This window comes from Vombatus ursinus, unplaced genomic scaffold, assembly GCF_900497805.2.
Source record: "Vombatus ursinus unplaced genomic scaffold, bare-nosed wombat genome assembly UNPS02014799.1, whole genome shotgun sequence".
NCBI classification, from domain to species: Eukaryota; Metazoa; Chordata; class Mammalia; order Diprotodontia; family Vombatidae; genus Vombatus; species Vombatus ursinus.
Window position 1 is genome coordinate 33,406,731 of NW_020954577.1, and position 15,108 is coordinate 33,421,838.

At 37.7% G+C, this 15,108-nt stretch overlaps 1 protein-coding gene across 1 annotated transcript in view; it reads left to right on the forward strand.

The window, feature by feature from the left end:
• Positions 1-15,108, forward strand: part of KCNH8 (potassium voltage-gated channel subfamily H member 8) — a 406,714-nt gene that overhangs the window by 265,427 nt on the left and 126,179 nt on the right. The window contains exon 7 of the mRNA XM_027872528.1: positions 3,172-3,379. Coding sequence (XP_027728329.1) covers positions 3,172-3,379 — 208 coding nt within the window. The remainder of the gene's footprint in view (positions 1-3,171; positions 3,380-15,108) is intronic.

Consider the following 15,108-nt stretch of genomic DNA (forward strand, 5'->3'; position numbering starts at 1 on the left):
GACCTAGAGAGAGCCTTCCTAGAATGGGCTAATGCATTGGAAAGTTGTCCCATTTGAGGCCTCTTTTCAAGAATCATTTAAAAAACATATATTTTTCTTACTATCATAACAGCCCACCTACCCTAAGGCCACTTATTCATTGATCAAAGAGGATCTTGGTCCCAATCTTTGATCTACTACTATTATGTGTCTTTGGGAAAGCACCTTTTCTATCAGCCCGAAATTTCTCATCTGTAAGATGAGAAGGTTGAGCTCAAAGATCCCTAACGTCCCTTTGTCTCTGAACCTGTGATCCTAGAGTCCTTTGGATGTTTTTCAAAGGCTTTTAACTGTGTCCCCATTTAGAAAAAATTAATTAGGTTGTTTGACATTATGTTCTATACACTGATTCCCCAGATTGCTGGAAAATCATTCCAGGATGTTCTTGGGGTTAGGAGCTTTATTCCTTTATTTTTACATATCAAAATCATTTCCCTCTTCCCTGCTCCAAAATAAAAGAAAATGAAAAAACTAATAACAAAAGGAAATTTTGTAAACAACCTCTCTGATACTGATCTATATGTTGTTTATATTGTATCTGTCTTCTCTGTTTTAGAATGGATACTCCTTGAGGGCAAGGACCAAATGAGCTTTGTGTACAGCTTCCAGTACACTGTAGGTGCATAAAAGGCGTAAAAATAATAGTGTTCATTTTAGCCATGGATATAAACACCGAAATTAGAAGAAAAAGGAGATATTTTTGGTAGGGTTCTATGATGAGAAAAAATAACTGATGGTGTATTTGTAACCTAGAAGAGATGAAAGAAGATTGAGGACCACAAGAGAAATTTCATTTGTTCTTTGCACCTGATTTCCTAGCATTTTGATTAATAAATGCTCATTGGCTACTCAACTACCAATTGGTATCCATAATTATTTAGATATAAGAATTTTCAACATGCTCTAAGGCTAGCAATAATCACAGAAGTTCAGTTATGTTATTTTAGAGACCACTTAGTCCAATCCATACATAGAAAGAATACCCCCCATAACTTGAGAGAAAATGAGGGTTATAGGAAAACTTTCATTCATACTTCTCCATTTGATTTCTTTGCATTTTGATTACTAAATTTTGCTTGTCAAGTTATTGTTGGTTGTTTTCCACAAGAATCTATGTGCAAGAACTCTTAATATAATCACAAAACATTATTTCAAAGGCTTACTAGTTCAACCCACTTCTCAAAAGGGATCCTCACTATGACATAGTTGGCAAGCCCAGCCTCTGCTCAAAGGCTTCCAGAGAAGGGTGACTTCCTCTTTACTGATGCACTCCATTCCACTTTGGGGTTGCTGAAAACATGACAAGAATAGGGAAGACTAAGAAGAATACCAAAGAATAAAGAAAATTCCTTCTAGTCAAGGCAACAATTGGAAATTAATATTGTCTCTGAAGAAGTGCTGAAACACTCACTCATGGCCCCAATGTGGCAGGCCCTGAGGCAGTTCTAGCAACCATTTCTCATCTAAGCAACAAACCTCTTTTCAACCATTCTAAAGATTTCAAACAGTTACAAAGAAGTGACAAAAGAGGTCCCAATGGTAAAATACAAGCAGGGGTGATTCATATGTTGTGGGAATCATGGTTTTTGAAAGCTATATTCACATCTTAAGAACTGGACACATTTTTTAGGATTGTAGGACTTAAATCCGAAAAGAATCTTAGAGATAACCTGTCCAACCACCACATTTTACAGAGAAGAAAACCGAGATTCAGTGAATGTAATAACTTTCTTTAGGTCATGTAAGCGGTAACTAGCAGAATTGGTCCTCGAACTGAGCAGGGTGTGACTCTAAATCCAACATCTTTCCAATGGCACCATGTTTTCATTCACACACACACACATTCACACATATATACATATACATGCATGCATGTATATGTATAGGTATATGTATGTATATATACATGTATGTGTATATATATGTATGTATGTGTATGTATGTGTGTGTATCTATGTGCATGTATGTATGTATGATATTTCTTATGCTTGATCTGTTGCCATCATCATGGTATCTCTTTGATTTGTTTTTCCCTTGAAACATTTGGTGATCCCTCTAGTATTGTGATCCTTAAACCCCAAAGCATTACAATTACAATACCTAACATCCATATGTAATCTTATCTACACATACACCAGTACTTAGGTAGACCCATCTCTGTCCGCATATATCAGTAGGGATAAATAGAGTCTTACATTTGGGCACAAAGGTGTTCCAAAAATCTTAGAGTGGGTTTAAGTTATTGGAAACTTAAAACCACACTAAAAATTTTGGGATACCCTGTATAATATGGAAAGCATAGATAGAAATCAGTAGTTCTGAAAAGAATCCAGGGGTTTTAGAAGACTACAAGGTCCATATAACACAACAATGTGATATAGCAGCCAAAAAGACCTAATGCAGGCTTGGGCTACAATGAAAGAGGGTGTAGCTTCTGGAAACTGGGAGGTGATGATGATGCTACTATACTCTGACCTTGTTAGAGGCCACTTTGAGTGCTATGTTCAGTTCTGGGCTCTATAGTTTAAGAAGGATGTTAATAAAGCAACGTGTCCAGAGGAGGGCAATCAGAAAGATAAAGGGCCCTAAGTTCATGACATATAAGGATCAGGTGAAGAAACTTTTCATGATTAACAGAAGAGGTAAGGGTGATAGAGACATAAAGACAGACACTGAGACAGAGACACTGAGAGACAGAGAAAGGCACAGAGACAGACAGTGTGGCAGAGTAGAACACTAAGCTTTTAATCAAGAAGGCAAGGTTTCAAATCTCACCTCTGACACATTAACTGTGGTACCCTAGGAAGTCACTGAACCTCTGTGTTCCTCAGCCCACTCTCTAAGACTTAGCTACTGAATCATAGAGAGGTTCTGATCTGCTTTGACAGAAAGCCTTCGCATACAAGGATTCTTCATGCTGATAAAATCATAGACCCTTCATATATTATATGTGCTTGTATATATGTGCCTACATATGTGTAGATTCTGGAAGTTTTTAAGAAGTGCCCATAGAGTAGTATTGATTATGCTGCATAATTAACCAAATGCTCAGCCCAAGTACCCTTCTCTTTGGCAGTAGGTTTAGAACTCTGGAATAAAGTTAACCTGTTGGCCTTTTCATCATTGCCCTAGGTGTCCCTCGTTCACCTGCTGAAGACGGTGCGGTTGCTGCGTCTTCTGCGGCTGCTGCAGAAGCTGGACCGTTATTCCCAACACAGCACAATTGTCCTGACTCTGCTGATGTCCATGTTTGCCTTGCTCGCACACTGGATGGCGTGCATCTGGTACGTCATTGGAAAAATGGAGAGGGAAGAGAACAGCCTTCTGTCTTGGGAAGTTGGTAAGGGTCTATGCTTGCCGTGTCTTCTGTTGTTCTGTTTTCTTATTGAGTGTCAAACTGAGGTAACCTGAACCTCTCAGCAGATCACAGAGGAGTGGGGAAATGTCCACCAACTTATTCCATTCTGCATTTTAACTTTGGTCTATGATACATCATTTCTCCTGAACGAAATGTGTTGAACATCTCATCTCACCAAAGAATAAAGAAAATTCCTTCTAGTCAAGGCAACAATTGGAAATTCATATTGTCTCTGAAGAAGTGCTGAAACACTCACTCATGGCACCAATGTGGCAGGCCTGAGGCAGCTCTAGCAACCATTTCTCATCTAAGCAACAAACCTCTTTTCAACCATTCTAAAGATTTCAGTTACAAAGAAGTGACAAAAGAGATCTATCTGCAAAGCAACTGAGGGAAAGCGTTACTCATTTTTTTCCTTTGTAATTTAAAGGATGAAAGATACAAAAAAAATGAAAGCCTTACTCAGTTTGGAGCTTTGAGAATTAGTGGAATTATTAGAAACTTAGATATTTCCAACTATGGTTCCTAAAATTTTGATGCCCAATGTTACACATGTGTACAATGGATATCTTTTAAGAGTTATCTGATACTGTAGCAAACAAGCCTGTAGAGGCATGTTTTGTCCATCCTACAACCGTGGATTTATTGAATCATGTGCAGGGTATTGGAAAGAGGAAGGGTAGGAATAAGGGAAAGGGAATAGGCATTTAAGTACCTACTATGTAACAGGTACTTTCCTAACTGCTTTACAAATATCTTATTTGATATTCAACAACCCTATGAGATAGGTGCTATTATTCTCCCAAGGAAACTGAGGCAGATAGAGCTTAAGTCACTTGCCCAGGGTCACACAGTTAGTAAGTCATTTAACTTACATAATGACCAGGAGGTCATTAGTTCATACATCATTATGCCTATTTTAGAGGCAATAACAATAAAAGCAAGTCATATTATGTGATGCTTTCTGATCACAACAATCCTGCAAAGCATGTAGCCTAAGATACTCATACCCACTTTGCAGATGAAAAACTGAAGCTAAGAATCTTTAACCTGCCCAAAGTCATATAGGTAAGAAACAGAGGTTCCAAGGGGTAAGTGACTGGTCCAAGGTCACAGAGTTAGTAAGTAGTAGAGCCAGACCTTATCACTAGAAGTCCAGGGCTCACACCATTCTCTCCCAGTAAGCTTCTAGCAGAAAATAAAAAGACTTCCATTGAGTAAGACCTGAATGCAAAATAAAAATGCTACCATTTAAAAAAGAAGATTCATTTCTTTATGAAAAGAAGATTCTTTGTGTGCCTTTCTTAGCCTGTCACCAAAAGGCAATGTCACAGTAACAAAGAGAATTTAGTCATCTACAGAGGTGCCAAAATATGAGGGAGCAGGTGAGGCCCTAAATTAAGGAAATTCTTCTCATCCAATACTAGGTAAATGGTGCAGAATTTATTTAGAGTACACCTCATATTTGCACTCAGAAAATCAATGACTGTATCTTATAAAACACAGAAGCAACATTTAGGTTCCTATATGCGGTCTGTGGGGTGTTCGGGAAGGACTAGCACCTTTGGTATGAGGGCTTGCTGAGCCCTTTTCAGGCTACTCATCCACCTTTAGTGTCCACCTTCCCCCAACTCTCACTTGTGGCTCCAAGAAGCTATAGCACCTGCAACAGTGGCTACACCGACGTAAAATGTCTTGGCAGACAAACTAAACCAGATTGAGGGTAACCAACAGACTTCAAAACCATTGCTGAATTGGGGGGATGTCTGCCCACACATATGAAGACTTCCCTTGGCAGAATGGGCAGATGAAACAACACGTTCTGACTGCCATGAAGAATGCTGAAGCAGGTGCTGTGGGGTGCTAGGAGCTTGGCCAGACATTGAAGACACCAAGATCATCTGGTACATCCCAGGCCATCGCCAGTCATCTTGATTTTTTTTTACCGCTGGACTTTAATGACTTTGGAAGAGAGAGTGAGACTGATGATTTTGTGCAAGTCTGTCTCACTCATATCCAATTCAAGCTCAAGTCAAGACATCACTTGTCATTGGTCCTCTTTGAAACAAAGGATTAACAACCATAGTTCTAGAATAAATGGGCAACCTATGGGTTGCAATTTTAGGGGAATGAGCTTCCCTGTATGAATTCTGGTAAGTGCCATAGATATATTTGAGCTACAGAAAGAAATGTACATGCTCAGATAATTTGTAGTTTGGGGAAATCATTATAAAGTTGGGACTTTGCCCTCTTATTGCCCTTAAAATAAATCATTTGCTTTGTGCCTGGCTAATTCTTCTTGTGTACTATCAGGCATGTAAAGTCACTCTAGACCACAATTTCCTCATCAGTAAAATGTGGGATTTGGATTCAATTCCACTCAGCTCTAAATCCTTTTATCTTATGAACTTAAATTGTCAGAAAGAGTGGGAGAAGGGGATCGAGGACAGAATGACCTCAGGGAGAAAACAGTAAGATTATGGAGTTAAAACAAAATACTATGCTAATATTAGGAGAACATGTGCAGTCTTCATCTCTGGTTTCATTACTGTCGGAAGTTCCCAGTATAAACACTCTTTCCATCAATGCAAATAAGTGAATCATAGGGGTTAATTGATGGCTTGTCCAGGGTCACACAAATAGTATGTGTCAGAGGGAGGGCTTGAATTGAGGTTTTCCTGATTCTATTCACTACAACAACAGTTCTCAAAGTGTAATCCAGTGACTCCTGGGGGTCCCCCAGACCCTTTTAGATGATTTATGAGGTCAGCATTATTTTCATAGTAACACTAAGCCTTTGAACTTCTAATATAGTAAATATCAATAGCTATAACCCACATAAACAAAAGCTTTGGGATGGGGGGGTTCTTCAATAATCGTTAAGAGTATAAAGGAATCCTGAGACCAAAAAGATTTAGAACTAATTCTCTCTCTCTGTCTCTCTCTGTCTCTCTCTGTCTTTCTGTCTCTGTCTCTATCTCTGTCTCTCTCTGTCTCTGTCTCTCTCTTTTTCTCTCTCTCTCCCAAATTGGTGAAAATGACGGAGACAGCACATGCCCTTCAATGTAATTTTGTATTAGTTCAAAGCATCTTTCTAATCAAGTCAACAAACATTTAACAAATACCTCTTTTACAAAAAGTGCTGTCCTATGATAAAATGACAAAGTGAAAGGGTTCCTGCCCTCGTGGAGCACCCATTCTACTATGGGGACAGTGATACTTGACAGACACAAGTAAATCAATACAAAATATCTCAAGATAAAGGGTATTAGTTCATGGGAGGAGGGGGAACAAACTCCATGCAGGAGGAAGTGTGGGAGCTGTGCTTTGAAAGAAGCTAGAGATTCTAGAACCCGAAGCATTATTTCTTACCATCACTCAAAATCATGATTTTGTTTCTTCTTTTATTATAAACTTAATCATCATTATCAACATAAACATTCCTATATGCAAAGAATATATAAAATATATATTATATATATATGAAAAGAGAGGATTCTATATGAAATTCTGAACTTCAGTTATGCACAGTTCATTTTACAACTTTATGTTAACAATAGTGAGCATTTATACAGGGCTTTAAGATATATAAAGCCCTTTATATTAGCTATCTCCTCTGCTACTTACAATAGCCCTGGGAAGGAAACAAGCATTTATTAAGCACCTACTATGTGCCAGGCACTATATTAAATGCTTTACAAATATTTTCTCATGGGATCCTCACAATTCTGGGAGGTAGGTGCTGTCATTATCCTCATTTTATAGTTGAGGAAACTGAGGCAAAACACAGCTAAGTAACTTACTCAAGGTCATACAGCTGGTAATTATCCAAAGACATTTCTGAATGAAAGTCTTCCTGATTCCAGGTCCGGCACTGTATCCACTGTATCACGTGGCTATCTATATTGAGCACAATAACTCTGTTAATATGATTGCTCTATTTTTGTCCTTACCAAAATTCCTTTTGTTTTCCTCGGTGTATTTTTAAGGTTTCCTGAGAAAAGGTGGAAGTTGGCTTTATCAGCCATCTTTTGACGTCTCATTTGGTTCCTGCATTGATCAGAATTCTGAGGTCCTTCAAAGTTGTTTTTCTTTACATTATTATCACATAAAATTATCACCCACTTTCTCCACACTAATGTCACAATGATGTGGCTTCAGGAAAAACACCAGGGCTGTGCTCATTATTGTTAATGTGTATTAAAATACTAACTTGTGGTCACCTGTTTTCTTTTAGGCCTGACCTAATTTCTTTCAGGCCCCAGGACCATAAATCCATGTTAATTTGTCCTATCATCTAGCCTGACAGGCTCCTGAAGAAAGGCAAATTGTCCCTCTTGGGCCAAATTTAGTTATGTGGGGAAAGATTGTTTCATGTTTCTAACATCCTTCTCTTGCTACAAAGATGCGTTCTGCCAAGATTTCCCTTTTTAAAAAAATATTGTGAAATAGGGTATTTATTCTGAATGTATTTACATATCCAGGCGGCTAGGTGGAACAGTGGGTAGAACACTGGGCCTAGAGTCAGGTTGAGTTCAACTATAACCTCAGACACTTGCTAGCTATGTGACCTGGGCAAGTCACTTAATTTCCATTTGCCTCAGTTTCTTCACCTGTAAAATGGGGATAATAACAACACCTATCACCCAGGGTGGTGAGGATCAAATGAGATCATATTTATAAAGTACTTAGCACAGTGCCTGGCACATAGTAGGTGCTATATAAATGCTTCTTCCTTTTGCTTTTCCTTTCCCTTTCCTTCCACTTGTTGCTTACCCCATTAGAATGTACGTAGGAATTGATTAATTCTTTATATTTATATACCTGGGAGTCTAGCACATTTCTTGGCACATAGTAGGTACTTGATAAATGTTTCTTAATTGATTGATTTCTCCTTTAAATAGAAAAGATCGCCCCACCTTCCCAACTCCCTACCTCCCCTGGTCATTGTTTAGCTGAATGAGCTGGAGACTGTGGGGGCACAGCCATGAAAAGAGACTGGCTTTTGTCAAGGAGTGCTTACAATGGGTTCTAGTCTCAACTCTGTCCTTAACTGTAGCATCTTTGGAAAGTCTCTTCACCTCACTGAATTTCTGTATTCTCCTTCTGTAAAACAAGAGGGTCAGATTATATGATCTCTTCCAGTTCTGACATTCTATGGCTTTATTCAAGAATCGACCAAATCTTCTTCATCTTTGTATTTCTTCTGTCTTCACCATCACTGGCTTCTGCCTTCTGCCAAAGTGGTCAGGGCAGCAGCTTGCAGGGTGAGTGGATGGGGCAAAAAAGGGCAAAGTGCAAGCATTTGACTTAGTTTCAAAGAGTGTCATTGAACTGAAGAACCATTTTTCTCAATTAGATTGAAGTTCCTTGTCATTCCTCTTAGTAACTTTTATTTATTCCTCCATATACCTCTTAAGTCATTCAAGGGGTACAGGACTATAATGAAAAGAATTCAATTTAATTTCATGAACATAATTCTTGGGCCCCAACTATGTACCAGGCCGTAAGAGAAACTTTAAAGATCTTCTAGTTCAAAAATTCTTCACCCTTTTTGTGTGTGGGCCCCTTTGGTAGTTTGGGGAAGCCTATGGACTCCTTATCATAATATTCTTTTAAAAAATCATAAAATAAAATATATAGAATTACAAAGAAAACCAATTAAGTTGAAATATAGTTATCATTTTTTTTAAAGTTCTCAGATCCCAGGTTAAGAATTCCTGCTCTAGTTCACCTTCCAAGTTTTGTAGGAGAGAAAACTGAGGCCTAGAGAGAGGACGTGAAATTTGTCAATTCTGCAACTTAGAGAGGCAGGCATTCTGACTTTCCCTGTCTCTAAAGGCACCTGCATCAGATCAGAGTTTTTGAAACTTTGTTCAGCTGGGATATGGGCACAAATTAAATAATTATGAGATTCCCTGCTTAATTTCATAATGGGGCATCTGAGAGTCTGGGCTAATTTAGTTTTTCTATGTCATTTTCCCATTAAATTTCAATTTTAAATTTTCATTCAATTACCATCAATCCTCCTCCCCTCCCCAAAGCAACAAAAGAATGGTTTGATACGCTTGCTATGTGAGCCTGCCATAGGCTAAAGATGGAGAATACACATACAGTTTGCATCTGAGAAAAATAGAATACCCAGTCTAAACTCTCTGATTACTTTTCCAAAAAGAGTTGTCTTTCTCTCTTCAGCTAAAGTCAATATACACAGTTCATGTAACAGATTATGTGAAAGCTAAGAATTTTTAGTTAAACGGAAAACCTGAATGATGCTGGTGTTGAGTAACCAGAGTAGTATCTATTACAGACTGCATGGAGTAATTATATTTGCCAGGATATGGTTAGACTGGGTATTATAACTGAGAACACACTCAGGATTCTACCATGTATTACACAAAATTGAGGATTGCTTAAAATATATTTCCTGTCAGAAGCCTTTCCTATTGGGAGTTAGTACTTTTCCCCTACTCAAATGATTTCATGTTTTGTTGTTGTTCAGTCATTTTCAGTCATGCCTGACTCTTCATGACCCCATTTGGGGTCTTCTTTGCAAAGATAGCGGAATAGTTTGCCATTTCTTTCTCTACCTCATTTTGCAGATGAGGAAACTGAGACAAACAGGGTGAAGTGACTTGCCCAGGGTCACACAGCTGCTTAGTGTCTGAAACCAGATTTTAACTCAGGAAGGTGGGTCTTCCTGACTCCATAGCATTCTAACCACTGTATTTGCCCCTAGTTGCCCAGATTGCATATATACACAACTGTTTATATATTGTGATCTTCTCATCAGAATTCAAGTTCTGGCAAGAACTAATTTTTAATGTGTATTCGTATCTTCACCGGTGCAGGGAGCCATAAATCAGGAAACTCCCTCTTGCAATGCAGACTGGCTATTTATAATCCTGAAGACTTGGGACACAGAGAGGTTCAATCACTTGTTCATGGTAGCATGGCATGACATGTCAGAGTCAGGGCACAGACTCAGGTCTTCCTGTCTTTGAGGCTGACCCTCAATCCCATATACGTTGGACCTATTTCCATGACTCCATTTTTATCATCCTTAATATGGGTATTACATTATCTTAATAATTAATCATTGACGTTATCAGAGGGGAGAGGAATAAGAATTTATTAAGTACCTACTATGTGTCTGACACTGTTTTAAGCACTTTATAAATGTTGTCTCATTTAGCAATTAAAATGAAAAAAAAATATTCATTGCAGTCATCCTAACCAAAAAATGATTCACTCTAGTGGAAACAAGTTCCAGAAACCTATAGACATTTATGAAGCATTTATTATGCATGGTTGCATTGAAAGAGAATCATTATACTTGATGTGACCAACTGAACAAACAGTTGATGATGTTTTTCTTCTCCTAAACTGGTACAGTATATGATTCACTTCAACTATAAATATAGTTATACTGTGGATCATAACCTCTCCCATGTCTGTGACAACATCCTTTATTAAAGCCCTATTCTGATGGTTCATTGCGGTATAAAGATGACCCTGGTTCTTGGAGACTATGTCGACAGAACAGAAGTTATGATGGATCCTACCAAAACTGGAACAGCTTTGAGTGTAGGACCTTTGATGTCTTTGGGCTGAGAATGAATTTAGGAAAGCCCAGCAAAGCTTATCACCAGCTTGGTTGAGTCTATTAGGAAGAACAATGGATAAAGTGCTGAACATGGAGTCAGGAAGACCTGAGTTTGAATCCTGCATTGAAAATTTACTAGTCAACCTTGTCAAGTCAATTAACCTCTCTAAGCCTTGTTTCCCCCAACTATAAAAAGGGAATATAACAGCAGAGGTTTTGTGAAGATCAAAGAAGACTATATATAAAGCATATATGCAAACCTTAAAGGGTTACTAATATTAGTAACAGTATTATTATTATTATTATTATTATTGGTTCATAGTTATGAATTTTTGATTGCATCAACTCTTAAAGATACACATCCTGTGTTATATAGGGAGGTGATTTGGATGTGTCTTGGTACTGAATATACAGACACTGATGAAATCAGAGTTTCTTAAAATACATTAGCTCACATTAATCACTATGCCATAGCTGGTCAATGGATGGATACTATTGACTCCTTACGCCAATATCATAAGGAGCTCAACTGAGTTGTGATGCTCAAATTCTACTATGTCCTAATTTCTAAATGTTACTCCATCTCTTCTTTCTCTGATATGGCTCTGTTAATATTTTGAACTTCAAAATAAGGCCCTCCTTCAAATATTAAAGGTAAGAGAGCAAAGTGCTTTCTAATAAAGAAAAACTCATTTCTCTGTCCTTAAACTCAATAAGCTGATCATATATTGTAGATATAGAAGGGCATCTGAATCATCAGTTTAAAAAAAGCATCCATGAATTGGGGAAGAATGTGATGCTGGATAAGAAAGATCATTTCATGTTTGTACTGAGAAATTATAAGTGAGACTGGATGAATTGTGAGATCCTCTTCTGACTTTCAAATTCTATGATTTTATGGTGTTGTCATTTTGGTCTCCCAAATGCCAACTCATGGCAATTAAGACACCATCAAAGGAGCTTGTTTTTAATGGTTCTCTCATGACAGCCATGTCCTTGAAAGAATCATATGGAGAAATAGAAGCCCAAATTAGACTTGTGATACTATGGTCTGATCATTTCAACAAGTGCCCCCAATTTCCCATGGGGAGGTAATGTAACAAACTACAAAATTCAACAAGGATATAAATTGTTGTTCATCATTTCTTATAGCACAATAGTATTCCATTACATTCATATGCCACAACTCGTTCAGTCATTCCCCAGTATGGACATCTCCTCTATTTCCAATTCTTTGCCAACACAAAAAGAGCTACTATAAATATTTGTATACAAATAGGTCCTTTTTCCCTTTTTAAATTTTTTTAAATTTTATTCTGAACTTAAGAAATAAAACAAGCATCTCTCTAACATGGTAGAATAGGGGGAAATGATGATTTCACATGCAACTGCAAATCTATTATGTATAACTTGCTACCCTTTTAAATATATAATAAAGTTATCATGTATCTTTCTTTTTCTCCTTTTTTCTTTCCTCTCCCCACCACCATAGAGACGGCTACCATTAGACACAAATATGTATGTATGTATGTGTATATATATATGTATATATTTGTGTGTAAAATCATTCTACACATACTTCTATTTATCCATTCTTTCTCTGGATGCAGATGTCTTCCTTCATAAGTCCTTTGTAGTTAATTTAGGTATTTATAATAGTTAAAATGACTTAGTCACTCAAAGTTATTCTTAAAACAATATTGCTGTTGCTGTATGTAATGTTCTCAAGGTTCTGCTCATTTTGCTCTTCCTTATTTCATGTAAGTCTTTCTATGTTTTTTTCTAAAATCATGGAGCTCATCATTTCTTATAGCATGGTAGCATCCCATCATGATCATTGGGATACAGGCCTAGTAGAGATATTGGTTCATATAAGATTTATTCTCCCTTATAAATTGTCACCAAACATAACACAGTGAGCTTCACTGATCTGGACACAGAGGAGAAAAATAGCTTTGAAAAATGTTCTCTTTGCTAAATGCATATTACTCTGCACCCAGAGCATGATGGGTTGAAACGAGATGGCTATAAGTATACAATGTGCTGGCTAATTAATAGGAGGTGAAAAAGTCCATTTTGGGGTAACAATCTCAAATCTTCCAGCATCTTTGAAAGGGAAGAGACCCAGTTGAATCCCCTTAACAAGACCTTTAAAAACCTTAAAATTATTACTAATCAGTTCACAGTTGAGTGGCCTGCATTTAAATTATTTTGGTTTTCTCTATTTTGTGAAATTTTTTTTAGTAAATGTTGTTCCTTACATTACCACCGACTTTTTTCACCTACTTCTATCTTTAAAATAACACTCAAATAAATCCCTCATTCACAAGGTAATCCAAAGTTTTCAGGTTGGAATATTCTTTCAAGTTCTATAGTATTTTCATATGCAGACTCTTTTAGTAATCTCACCTTTTTAAATGTTCCTTTTTCTGCATCTTTTTTTTTTCCATTTAACAAACAAATTACTTCAGTTCCTATCAGCCCATTTAAACCCATGGAAGCCAGATTTATGAAACTCAGAATTATCTTTCTGAATCTGTTAACACCAAAGAAAAAAACATGAGCCCTACAATATCCCAAATAGAAAAAACACTTAGCAAACTCATCCATCAGGGCTTGGTTTATACTTTTAGTTCCTAACAAATGGGGCAGTTGCTCATTTGTCCCAGAGTTGATTCTTCCAGGGAAGATGGGAACCTTAGAATCATACTTTCAGGTGCCTTCCTCTTCTATAGTCTCACAGTCTATATAGCTCAGTATTGACCATATGATGATGCTTCACTTGGTCTCAGGATTCTTCCCTCTTCCTCACAGATGCATCAACATGGTGGAGAGGACATAGCACTGATGTTCACAAATACCACTTCTGATACTTACTACCTATAGGACCCTAGGCAAATCATGTAAGAGAAAGAAAAGGAATAAGCATTCGTTAAGTTCCTACTATGTGTCAGGCACTATGCTATTCCTTTAATTTGCATATGTTATCTCATATTGACCTCCCTGGGGCTCAGTTTCCTCATCTATTAAATGATCAGATTGGACTAGGTGATCTCCAAGGGTCCTACCAACTTCGATGGCCTCCAAAGTCCTTTCCAAATGTGATGCTGTAGAATTTAAGCCGCAAGATAGATTCTATCTTGTAGTATGACTCCCAGATTTTACAGATGAGGAAATTTAGGATCCACTTGTCCAAGGTTTCATAAGAAAAGATAATAGAACTGGGATCAAACCCAGGTCTTCTGAAACCAGATTCAGGGCTCTTCCCTACTACACCATGTTGGTTCATAGTGTAAAAATTCCCCAACAGAGACCCCGTCCTCCACAAATAAAGGTATGTGCACACAGACAGTAATTCATCTTGGGGCTGGCCTACCGGCACAAAACCCCAGAAAAACACACAACTTATTCAAAGACATGATCACAGAAAGTCTCAGTGGCTAAGTTGAGGGAAGAGCTCTACATGAAAACAGAGCGAGGAAACTGAGAATCTGAAAGTTCTAGTGACTTGCCCAGTGTCACACAACTAGGAAGTATCTAAGGCAGAATTGGAAATCAGTTCTTCCTGACTCCAAGTTCAATGTTCCAGCTAGCTGCCTCTACAACTGACTTGCAAATATAAATAACACCAATGTATTGACTGAGACTGAGTCTCAGCTATGAAATACATGACCTAAAATTCAAAAACTTTTGTATGGAGCCATGATTTCCTTGGCTTGGTTTCTCTTCCTATTAATACAAATGACAGCCCTTCTTATCTATTTAAGCCTTCCCCTAAATCATGCATAAAAGACTTACTCATGGTTTTGAAGGTCATTTTCTTGTTCTTTTAATATCCTGGAGATGCCAATATAAACTTCAGGGGCTCCTGTTATCTCCAGGATCAAATATAAAATCCTTTGCTTGGTGTTTGAAGCCCCTTATAACATGGGCCCCTACCACCTTTCCAGTCTTCTTATCCCTTCCTCTCACAATACACTTCATCTCTGGATTTTCTGCATTTTTACCAGCCATTTCCCTTGCCTAGAATTCTCTACCCCCTCATTGCCATCTCTTGGTTTTTCTGGCTTCCTGAAAGTCTTGGCTAAAATCTCACCTTCTCTGA